Consider the following 12,722-nt stretch of genomic DNA (forward strand, 5'->3'; position numbering starts at 1 on the left):
AAATAAACGTTCCTACTAGGGATCCGGCATGAAGCTGAGTTATTCTAGGTTCAAAACCTGGGTGTTTGTTCTAGACCTGGCTTACCCGAGCGGACAGCTCGAGCCGAGGGGGGCAGCGTACCGGAAATACAGAAGCTTCACCGGCTTAGCAACTTGTCCGAACCTCGTTCTAAATTAGGATTTGACACTATACAGAAAAGAAGTCGTACGAAGTACACCCTTCTTCATGATTTAGAAGACTCAGAAAGGATATGGGTTTCGGCACAGTTTATATACAGTTCACGTAATATCAAAGCGGTAAAAGGCAATCAATTAGCACATTAAGCACAGATCATGTAACAAAATCAGATAAAGCTGAACATAACAATTTATTCTAAGCTCGAATTTCTAACCCTAAACCAGTGGTTCTGGGTTTTTATTCCCCAGCAGAGTCGCCAGAGCTGTCACACCTCCTTTTTACGCACCCGAGAGGGCGCAAGGGAGTTTTTTCCAATTAAAGGACAATCGAAACGGGATTGGTTTAATTATTTCAGAGTCGCCACTTGGGAGATTTAGGGTGTCCCAAGTCACCAATTTTAATCCCGAATCGAGGAAAAGAATGACTCTATATTACAGTCTGTGTACCGGAAATCCGGATAAGGAATTCTGTTAACCCGGGAGAAGGTGTTAGGCATTTCCGAGTTCCGTGGTTCTAGCACGGTCGCTCAACTGTTATATTTGGCTTATTTATCTGATTTTAAATACAATATGAACTTATGTGCAAATTTTATCTTTCAACCGTTTTTATCATTTACTGTTATTTTTATCAAGAATTGCAACGTTATAAAAATGTATCTCGAACCACGTTACAATCAATGTACCCGTGGTCGTCGACACACTTTGACTCCGTTGAGATTTGGATTTGGGTCACATCAATGTGCACCCGAGTTTAAGGAAATTAAATTATTAAAGGCGCGCCTAAAGCGACTAGCGTATTTATTTTGGGCAGGACCGTGGAATTTTACTAAACGGTCCATCCCGAAGTCTAAACAATTTTTAAAGCAAATATTTACTGAGGGCCCCGCAATTTGTATTTTATTTGGCGAGGCTCATCTCATTCTTATTTTTTAAAATGAATTTGCAACGTCATGGACACGCATCTCGAACCACGTCACAATCAATGTACCCGTGATTAGAAACACATTTCGACTCCGTTGAGAATTGGATTTGGGTCACATAAATGTGCACCCGAGTTTAAGAAGGTAAGATTTATTAAGGCGCGTCCTAAAGAGTCTAACGTATTGTTATTTTAGGAAGAGGCCGTGAAGGTTCATTAAACGGCCAAATCCAAAGTCTAGTCAATGGTTATGTATTTTATTGAGGGCCCCGGCGGTTTGTGATTTATTTGGCGAGGCTCGTCTCATTTTTATTTTAAAAGGATAAACCTATAGCGACTACATTTTTCTATTAAGTTCGTCTCTAAAATAAAAGAAAAATCTCCTAATTATTTACATGCTGAAAAACACAACTTATTAGTTATTAAGTTACGGCTAATGTGAACGGAAAATTGCGATCGCGTTTGTTCAAGGAAAAACTGCTTTCATTCCACATTTTATTATTTGCTAGAACATGAGATAAATACACAATAATATCAAAACAGATTAACTATTCTTCGATTAATGTAAACTAACATTATTAGATGAAGAAGTTATACATATGCGACATCATTGCTCATTTAATCAATCAACTACATTTTTATACCAAGAGAGGGAAATTAATATTCAAACACAAATTCAACAGGAGGAATTCAACAGGAACAAATCCTGATTAATATTTCATTTTTCTCTTCAAGCCGAGAGTGTACAAATGTGTACCTGGAAACAGTAGTACAGGAAGAAAAGAAGTAGGAGTCAGCAGCAGTAATAACACAGCAACAGCAGGATCAGCAACACCACAAAACCAGTAACAACCAGTAGAATAACCCCAGTAACAGATTGAAAACTCAGTAGTGAAAAAGTACAATCGCAGTCAAAGCAGAAGAGAGAAAAGATACGAGATGTAGTAGCTTCGGATTTTTGAATAACACTCGAAGAAAAGAAAACAGAAATTATTCGAGTGAAAGTTCAAATTGCATTTCTCTTTTACTCTCAAAATGTTTCGAGTCTCCCGCTCTCAAGTGTAGAAATCTGTTTTGTGTTCAACCTCAAGTGTCAAAGTCTCTCAATAATAATCTCTCAATAAAAATGTTCTCTAAAAATGTTTTCCTTTTTCTCTCAAAATGTCCTAAAAACTCTCTCAAAAAATCCTCCCTCTTTCAAGTCAAGAATGACTCTATATATAGCAAGACAAGTCTTCCATTCCCAACCCCAAAATTATTCCCCCAATGGCATGCTTTGGCCCACTATTAAATGTCTTCTTTATTTTAAATTTTGCCCCCAATTCCTACATTAAATAAATACCACATTCCCAACCCATTACAATATGTCCCCCATGCCTATATTAAACAAGTACAAGATTCCTCCCCATTATGTTTTGTCTTGTCCCCCATTATATTAAACAAGTACATCAAAAACCTCATCCTATTATATTTGTCCCCCATGCTTAACATAAAGAATCAAAATAATGTTCAATTACCAAACTACCCCTCCGACCTTATTGCAATTACCAATCCACCCCCGAATGCAATGCAATTTACCAAATTACCCCCATCAGCTCTAAATACTCAATTAATCATAACTTGACCAAAATATAGTCAAGACGACCAATTTGTCAACAATCTTCAACAACAATTATATGAACACGATGAACAACACAACTCAAAATTAATGGAATGAATTAACCATATCGGGAACCAATCCTGGTTAATTTAGACCATGAATGTATGAGCAAGAACACAACAATACAAACAACAAAATACATGATTCAAACTAAATTAACAAATCAAAGACAAACATAAACTCACATTAAATCACTGGATTTAAAACATGGACTTCAAACAAAGATGAACATAAATTAAATCTATTTTTAGCAACAAACATGACAGATTCACATGACTCAAACAACATTAATAATTTCTGGAAAATACATAACAATGAAACAAATTGAATAAATAATTAATTAAATTTCAATTCGAATCTAACAAACATTAAACTAACAAATATTCACTTAAACAATAATACAAACATGAAAAACAAATAATTAATCCTTCATTTGAAATCTGAAAAATTAATTTAACAAAACATATGAACATGAACAAAACCAAAAATCAAATATCTAACCATAGACATGAACAAAACAAACATTTGTCGATTTTAGATTCGAAAATATCAAAACAAAATGCGGACAAAATAAAACTAAAAAATCTACTAACCGAATTGAACAATCATACATACAGACTGTTTCGGCGACCCTCGACCAAAGCTCAACCAAACGACGACGAACACGTCGATGACGCAGTACCAAACTGGACGATGAAGCGGAAGGCAGAAACAGCTGGGGGTGTGTTTGGTGCTTGCGTGAGGAAGATGAAGCAGTAGCAGCAGCTCGATGGGTCTGTTCGGCTTAAGGACGTCGAAGGAGAAGGACGCAGCAACATGAGCAGCTAGTCGACGATGAGCTTGGCCATGGAAGTGAATGGGTGTAACGGTGGAAGAAGGTGATGGAACAGTGACGACGTCGGGGCAGTGACAGCAAGAGGGTGTCGAGCTTGAAGCGGACGACGAAGAAGATGAAGGTGAGGCAGCCAGTTCGTTGGGTCCGTTTGGACGATGAAGCTGAAAGCAGAAGAAGCAACTACGGCAGCCATGGATGGAGGTCGAAGCTAAGGCGGCAGCAACCATGGGTGTCGAGCTTCAACCTCGTTGCCGGGGAAGACAAACCAGCGGCGACTGGTTGTGTGCGTGAAGGATATGGAGTGAAGCAGAAGCGACGACGCACTGGGAACGGGCTGGACAACGTGTGTGTGTGTGTGTTGGGGGTAAAGGCTGCCATGGATGCTTTCTTGGAGCTTTGGAGGAGTTTTTAAGTTTGGGGAAGAAGAAGATAGGGAAGGGGCGGATGGGTTAGTTTTAGGTTTTTAGGGTTTTTGTTTTGTTTTGTTTTTTTGTTTTTGTTTTGTGTTTTGAAAAATGAAGAAGGGTGTTGGGTATTTGGGTTAATGGGGCGGACCGGGTCGGGGATAGCGACGACGACGATGAAGTATGGTCGTTTGGGCAGTGGTCGATGGAGAAGTTGGACGGGATGGAGGGAGTTGGTTGCGACGGAGTTTGGGAGGAGACGGGATGGTTTGGTGGTAGTGTTTGCTGGTGGGAGGATGGTGGGTTTTGGACGTGAGCTAGGGTTTTTCTAAGGAAGAAGATGTACAGTAGTTCGTTCCCCTCTCCAAAAATTTCCAAAAAATCCCCCCCTGCCAAATGTGTTTTGCCCGTGTATTTGATACCCTTGCCAAGAAAAATGAGCCCCACGCGTGGTGGGGTTCCCCGTGTACGGTGTTCCGTCCGTGTTCCCCACGCGTGGTGGACTCGGATTATTATGGGCTAGGTCCAAAAATTAAGCCTAAAAGCGGGTAAGTTAAAACCCAAATATTATTCTTTTGCCCGGACCCGAGAATAAGAACACGACGTTGCTTAACTAGTCCTATGTAAGCAAAATAACTACCAAAAATAAGACTAATATTTAAACAAAACTATATCTTTTTAAAATATTTTTCAAGATTTAAAATAGCTACAAAATATTAATAAAACTATTTTTTGTAATTTTCGTTTTTTATATAAAGATAAAATATAAAGTAATATTTTTGCATTTTTTCCAAATTAAAATGACTACAAAACATTAATAGAATTATATTTTTTGTAATTTTCGAATTTATATAAAGTACCAAAATAAAGTACAATTTTTGTATTTTTTCAAGTTTATGAGAAATACATAAACTAAAATTTATATATGTATTTTTGTGATTTTTTTCTTTTTGCAACGAAATAAAGTAAAATAGTTAAAATGGCTATATTAGACCCAATTTCACATATTCACGCTAAAATGTGAAAATTCTCGGGGAGGGTCAAAAATCCGTTGTCTACAATTACTATCCTGAAAGTGGTTAGATTAAATTGAGATCTACAAAGTCTCATAATTGATTTGATAATTGAAGATATCGTTGATAACCTGATTGAAAATCATAATCATGATGAAATTGTTAGGAATTCATACCTATACTAAAATTATTAGGGATGATATGCTGGATTATTACTTCTAAATTGACTTGTTATTTGTGCAGAATGGACCCTTCATGGGCCACCAGAGGCAGAGGTAGGGGAAGATCTTCCCCTAAGTAGATCATATTCTCAAGGATCGTCATACGGATCCTCATCAAATTCTCCAGTGATACAAGCAGGAAAAAGGAGTTTAATAAACTCAAAGATTTTTCATAAAGGAGATTCTTTATCAGGTCCGTCTATACATCTGGATGATATTCTAGAAGATGATCCATTATATGGTCATCTACAGGCATATTTGGCTTCCAAAAAGCAAAGTAATACATTTGCTTCAATCGCTAGAGAAGAAGACAACGATGATATTAAGTCTTACGAAAAATTACCAAAGAAAGAAATAATATTTCTCATAGAAAACTCTGAGATTCAGCGAAAAGATGAACCATGGAAGATATTCCAGAGATATCTGATTAGTGGATTATACTACCCGGGTGAATCATATAAAACCCGCACTTATTATGAGACTATTCTAATCAGTACAGGTAGTGCAGAATTCCAGCACTTTTCGGGTTATAACACAAATGAGAACATTTATAACTTCTCAAAAATCATTATCAAACAGATTATATCTGTTGAAGAATGGGGGATTTCAACAATGAAAGAAAGGCAAATAAGCCTTAATAAATCACCCATGAATTTTACTTATTGGGATTATATCCAAGCATTTGATAGAGTGCTTTATTATAACAATGAGAGGCATAAACATACTTGGTTTATTAAAGTATGTGCAAAAATATTTACAGGACTTATCCCCAACTGGTTCTTAAATTGGTGGTCATACCACGGTCCCACAACGAAAATCCTGCCTGAACCATTCCTTAAGTTATACAAAGAATAGGCAAAAATTTCACCATTCCTAACCGAGTTATATCATGCAGATCATATCTGTTGCCTAGAAAAAATTGATCAAATTTGTTTCTTTATTGAATTCTCTATCCCATGGATTCATAAATGGACTCCTGAATTAGGTTTTACGGAGGAACAAATCCCTTGCTTATATAGGGTATTTTACAACAATTTTTGGGACAAATTGATGAATAATGATCCCAAAACAAAAATGTTATATGGACAAGAATTATTGGATTATATTAAAACACAAATCCAAGTATACTCGTCCACTCCACAGAAGAAAATATTTGATGACAGCTCCGTCAAACATATTGCTCGAAGAATCTCTGTTCAAGACGGAGATAAAACCGAATTAGTAAATAAATATCTGGAAGAAGTAAAAAGAAATTTACTTCAAACTTTGAATCAATGTGAAAGATCAGACACATCAATGCACAGTGAAACAAGTGGCGATGATATCGCAGAAGAAGATTCACAGCCGATGCAGCCAGAAATAATATTATCTGACAAAGAGAGAGAAAAGGTGGAAAATTTCCTCCAACAAATGAACGATTTAGACAAAAGAAGACTTTGACTAAAGCCGCCGAAGACCCCACACAACAGTAGATACATTGTTCCCAATAGTAGAAACACTGTATAAGGGACCTAGATACGCTATTCCCAATAGTAGAAAAACTGTATAGGGACCCAGATGTGGGACCCAATCTACTATTTAAAGATTCTTTATGTTTTTTTTCCTTCTTTAAATAGAACACCTCTTCATTTGAAGAGGCAGGTCGTGAGAACCCCCTCTCTCTCTAATCTCTCTCTCTAAACTGTCTCCTTCTTGTAAAGCTTTTAGCTTATTAGTTTTGTAAATCAGTTGAGGATTAATAAAAGTTTTGAAGTTCAGTTCATCTTCAGGGCCTTCTTCTCGGCCTTAAAGGTATTTATTTTATTTTATTATATAGTATTTTATATACTTAGTTTCTCTCCCCAGCCGTGACTATGTCCGGCTAAACGGATTCATATCTATGTTGAAAAACTAATTTCTCTTGCATATTAACCATGAAGAATCCAGACTCTTTCAAAATATAAAGGAATTTTAATATAGTTTCTTGACTTGGTTCCAAGATTGTGGTACAGTCGACTCTGGTACTACTCTTATTGGCTTTGCCTTAGTGGCTACGTCTAGCCAGCTGTGACATTAAAGCCCGCTGAAGTTGTCAAAAGGGCTATCCCTTTTACAGTTAGAACTGCTAGACACATGGGCTCAATAAGAGTATATATCGGACCTAGACAGGCCCCTTGCTTGGGTAAAAAGATAGATCCTTCCATACAGTCATTAAAACTATAATAAAATTCTCGTATATTTCGAATCTTTACTGGTCGCGCGGACTACCGCCAACCTTCAAAGAGTACTGAAACAGCTAGATCTGGATGGCCGTGCGGTTTAAGGGTTAACTTTAACCCTTTCAACCCTTTCGACAGGCTTATTACTAACTTTACTAGTAATAGTGTGTAAAGAGGCTGCACGATTGCGAGCTGGACCGTAGACTGGTTCAACAGGAGAAATATGTTGAATAGCAGGTAGAAGTCTATGATTAGAAAACGAATGTCTATTATAAATAGTAGACTTATCATCAAATTATATACAAATCCTACCATCCGGATTTTGAGTAACAAGCGAAAATTCAGTATTCGACAAGTCGTTAGTAATCTGACTTGAAGATATTATATTATATTATATTTGTATTTAACTAAAATAGTCAAATATAGAATAAAGTTACCATATACTATTGATATTTATTAGCTTGTCACTTGGCTTAACCATAATGTCAATTATATATGGTAACTTTCTTACTTTAATATATATATAGATATAGATTGCACTTACTTGATAAAAATTCACATTTTTGTTAATTAAGCTATATTTTTATTAATTTCCCATGGGACATCCCGAAGCGATTCGTTTTTGCTTAATCAATTTTTAAAATTTAAATACTATGATGTGGTTCTCACAAACGATATTAACTTTTTCAAGCATAATAATATATGTTTTTCAACTCCACTTCTAAGGTTCTTCTAAGGTCAATACTTAATAAAAAAAAATTAACCATGCATTGAAAAGATTGGAAACATCTCTCCCGAACAAATTCTACTCGCTTCAACTTAAGTCTTCCAACATGCTAATATAACAACAACAACAACAACAACAACAACAACAACAACAACATGCTAATATAAGAGTTACCAAAAAAAAATGCTAATATAAGCTTCCCACATTTTATTCTTTCTATTAAAATATCAACATTTTGTTTGTGACAGAATTTAAACTCCTATGTCTTAACTCTCACATAACGTGTTACATTCTTACAAGTACACTCTTACCACTATACTAATAGCATATTTTGCAAAACTTCTAAAATCCGCTTATTTTAAGAAGTGTTTTTCTCAAAAGTGTCTTTCATAAAAGTGTTTTTGGTGAGAAACAGCTTATGTTTGGCTAATTAATTTGAAAAACAATTTTTAGCAGTAATTAGAATTTGACCAAGCTTTTAAAAACTGCTTCTAAGTATATTTTTCTCAAAAGAGTGTTCTTGAAGAGAAACTACTTTTTTCTGCTTCTTCTAAAAAACACTTTTTTCCTTCTAAAAGCTTGGCCAAACACCTCAATTTTAGGAAAAAAAATACTTTTGACCCAAATAAGTACTTGTGGCCCAAAAAAAGCTTGGCCAAACAGGCTATATAATCCTTTAAGGCCCCAAACCAACTTTGGAATTCAATCAACTATTTTAATGGTTCACTCAAAGTAAATCGCCATAAAAAGGCTTCCAAAGTTGATTGAATTCCAGCGTAGTTCATATGCTAATTCTTTCAAGCCATATATTTCCAATATTTGATACACCAGGAAACCTCAATAGTTACAAATCATGAGGTCAAGCAGATCTATAGATTTATCTTTCAATGTAAATACATATTTTTAGTTTACATCATCTTTTATTTTTTCCTTTCTATATTTTGCTCTTCTATACTAGCTAGCATCATACACAACTTCAAGAAAATGTCTTTTTAAGGCTTCAAGAGGGGACTGCCTTCCTTGATCAACACAAATACACTGCCTCCATCTCCTCTGGAAATCCTAAGCTCATCATCCAGGTATGTTGTCAGCAGCCAAGATTGTGCATTGCTGTTGGAAATAGGAAACTTAATTGGTGGTTGACTGGAAATAGACTTGGCTACTGAAAAAGCTGTGTCTTGGACTGAATTAATCAAGCCTTTGAAAGGGCTTAGATCAATTTTTTGTCCCAAGAATTCGACGTTCTCAGGCAGCTCAATAGAATCCGTCAACTGGGGTGTTCCAATTATGCCTTCATCAAATTTAATCTGAACCACGAAACACAGTATAACATGAGACCAAAATGATGATCAAGTATGAGGGATGATGACTAGACTAAAAAAATGTGGAAGAAGATAATGACCTGGACACGCTTAGGACTTTTGACTTCGAATTTGGCGTTGGTAGTAATGGAAGTTGTAGCTAAAGGTCCAGCAAAGACGACACAGTTTTGAACAGCAAAAGTCTCAGAATCGATGGTCTGGGAAATCTCCTCGACGCGAACCAGAGGCAGTGTGCCCCTTGACAACAAGGGGAACAGACCAGAAAAAGATGTGTACCTGTAGTTTTCCGGTATACAATTCCAAGTGTTCATGCCAACAAGCGCGAGTATATTACATTTACAATGAAGAAAGAACATTTAACATTCTTAGTGCACTAAAGAATGTTCATCAAAAGATAATGATTAGCTACAAATCAACAAGCCAGCAGTGACGGTGGTGAAAAGATCCACCCTTAGAAAGTGATTCTCAAAGAAAATTAGTCTCTTCACATCAAACTATTATAATCTCCTTCAACTTTGCTACATCTCAAAAACACTCTAAAATTAGGGGTGGATGTATGTTTGATTTGATGTATGGTCATGGCAACATATATGGTTGCAGTAATATCTTTAATAGGTATATTTAGCCGTGGTATTTAGCACCCATAAATCAAAAACTTCTAAGTAACCTTTGTCGAACACGGCAGTGAAGGGATTTCACTAAAATCCTGATATGTATTAGGGATACTTCTAGTTTTCCGGTGCACAAAGCATCCCGCGTTCAGCAGGGACCGGTGAAGGGCCGCACCCCGAGGGGGTGTATGTAGGCAGTCTATCCTGATGCAAGCATCAATGACTAATTCCATGGCTCGAACCCATGACCTGTAGGTCACGCAGAGACAACTTGACTGTTTCTCTGAGGCTCCGGATACTTCTAGTTTTCAAGGTACCAAAACCTTTTATTATCTTACCTCTGTGTTCCAGATAGGCAGGAATGTTAACTCAAATTCGATTGCTGAATAAATGAACTATGATAGTTTTTATTTAACAAAAGAATCCGATTGCTTAGAGCACAATAATCAACATACACAACATGTAATAACTAAAAAAAATTGCAAGCTAGTGAAACAGTTAGTCATGTGAGTCAATTCTTACTACTAAAGTAATTCATCCAAAAGATTCATCAGCCTTAAACTACCCCTTCAATTAAGCGAGAATTTTTCATAAAATCAACAAAAGTTGATAAAAAAGTTATTCTCCGTTTTCCCAAAAGAATTACAGATTCCAGCTTAACAAAGAAAAAAGAAATTAATTTTTGGTATAAATTCGGAATATTAATTCATTTCTTTCTGACAATATTGTAGTTTGAGAAATTATTTTTGTTCATTTCACACATAGCAATATGGACCACATAAATAAATGGAAAAAAAAGTATATTTTTCATGGTGCAGGTGAAAACAGGAACTTACGCAAGAATCCATTTGCCATTGAGAAGAGGCAACGCCTCGGTAGGAGCAGGAGTTGGGTTCATGGATTCAAGCTTAGTGATGAGTTCCACGATCTCAGCACGAGTTTCACTGCTAGCACTCAAACCCCTATTGGTTCCATAAAATGAATCAACCAACTGTTTCTTCAGCAATTCGATTTCGCTCGGCTCCTTTGGTGGTTCTTCCTCTGCTACCGCTACTCCTCCTCCACTTGGCTTTATTTGCTCCACTTCTGGACCCCACTCGTCGTCCTTGTCGTAGTTCTTGGCTTGTGCTGTGAATTTTGGTTTTGGGTTTGTGAATTCTTTGACTGAAATTGATGGGAAATTTGTGGAGGTGATGGGAAAAGTTGAGATTTTTGAGGTGGGTTTTGAATATTGGGATGTAATTTGCAGAGTTTTGCAAGGAATTTGATTTAGAGAAGAGATGGAAGCCATTATTTTGAGGAAAATTGAGAGAACAAATGAGTGATGAAAACAGGGGAAGGTCGATGGAAGAGTGTTACTTTAGCTACTGTATGATGCGGTTTATGAGTCTCGGGCCTTTGGTTACGCTGTTGTGAAGAGACGTATCTGCCCTCCTTAAATAATTTTATTTTGTTTTACACTTTCTCAGCCGGTGTAAAATTAATTGAGATATATGTGAGCACGTGATTTTTGTTTTACGCGACATTCACTCCAAAAGAAACAAAATAATAGCAATTGGTCTTGCTGTACATTTTCTGGATTTTTACGTGGCATTTTTGCTAGTTATTTGTGATTTTGCCCGTGGTTATTTTATTCAAACAAAAATAAAAAAATATATGTATATATGTCGTGTGAACCGTAATCCGTTTATTAAAAGAAAAATAAAATGTGTGCATCCTTCATTGTATTTTGTCATTAAGTGTTTAGTATAATTAAATGTTAATTGTGTGATAATTGTTGTTCAATGTTTTATATGGTATTATTTGGCAAATTAATTTAAGAAAATTAAAAAGAAAAAAAAAGGAAGAAAGAGTTTCGGACTTGGGCCAGTCCAATTTTTAAACAAACAAGTCCAAACAACCCAACCCAAAACCCCATATCTACCCGGTCCAGACCAGCTGACCTCAGGGGGGGTCCAAACGACGCCGTATTGATCTGGTCTGATCTGGGCCGTTGATCTCAGATCGATCAACGGCCAGGATCACATTCCCCATACCCACGAACAAACCCGACCCGTTCAACCCCGGACCGACCCCGACCCTTTGCACTTGAAACGATACCGTTTCCCATTAGCTGAAGGATCCTGGCCCTTCATCTTGTCTCATCCGACGGCCAGGATCTATTCACCCACTAACTATATAAGCCTACCATCATACCCCATGCCCCATCCGAACACCCCCTACCTTCCATCGTCCTCACCACAGACCCCTTGAAACCCTAGCCGCCCCCTTTCCCTTCACCATTAATCCCGGCGGCATGGACGCCGGTGACCCCCTCCTTGACACCATAGATCCGCCTCATTACCCTGAGCATAGATCCGTTATCCTTTTCCCTCGAATCAGATCCTAGTTGCTCGAATCTTCATTTGAAGACTCGAGCAGAACCTCAACTTACACCGATGTACCCCAGTTTCATACCAGATAGTCCCCGGACCTCCCTCGTGACCAAACCATGTTTGGTTTGGTCCGAATCTAACCATGGGAACCCAGATCCCAAATCTACCACCTAGGTTTCCTCGTGACTGACTTATGTCTGTTTGAGCCAAGTGATTAGGGTCTAATGGACCTTAATCGAAGTGTTTCTCATTTGAGAAGC

General features: G+C 37.1%; 1 protein-coding gene across 1 annotated transcript; it reads right to left on the reverse strand.

The window, feature by feature from the left end:
* Positions 1–9,008: 9,008 nt before the first annotated feature.
* On the reverse strand, positions 9,009–11,496 carry LOC107822374 (light-induced protein, chloroplastic). The gene is made up of 3 exons (XM_016648908.2): positions 10,924–11,496; positions 9,557–9,752; positions 9,009–9,461 (listed from the first exon to the last, which is right to left on the reverse strand). Exons 1-3 carry the CDS (start codon positions 11,376–11,378, stop codon positions 9,147–9,149), a joined length of 966 nt encoding a protein of 321 aa, XP_016504394.2. The 5' UTR covers positions 11,379–11,496; the 3' UTR covers positions 9,009–9,146.
* Positions 11,497–12,722: the final 1,226 nt, after the last annotated feature.

The sequence above is a fragment of the Nicotiana tabacum genome, chromosome 3 (assembly GCF_000715075.1).
Source record: "Nicotiana tabacum cultivar K326 chromosome 3, ASM71507v2, whole genome shotgun sequence".
Classification (NCBI taxonomy): domain Eukaryota; kingdom Viridiplantae; phylum Streptophyta; class Magnoliopsida; order Solanales; family Solanaceae; genus Nicotiana; species Nicotiana tabacum.

What these genes read in the sequence shown, in the direction of transcription:
- LOC107822374 (XM_016648908.2), bottom strand. Translation starts at nt 11,378, where the DNA reads ATGGCTTCCATCTCTTCTCTAAATCAAATTCCTTGCAAAACTCTGCAA. An exon ending in AATGGCAAATGGATTCTTGC is followed by an intron (nt 9,753 to 10,923) that starts GTAAGTTCCTGT and finishes GGAAAACTACAG; the next exon opens with GTACACATCTTTTTCTGGTC. An exon ending in AAAGTCCTAAGCGTGTCCAG is followed by an intron (nt 9,462 to 9,556) that starts GTCATTATCTTC and finishes TTCGTGGTTCAG; the next exon opens with ATTAAATTTGATGAAGGCAT.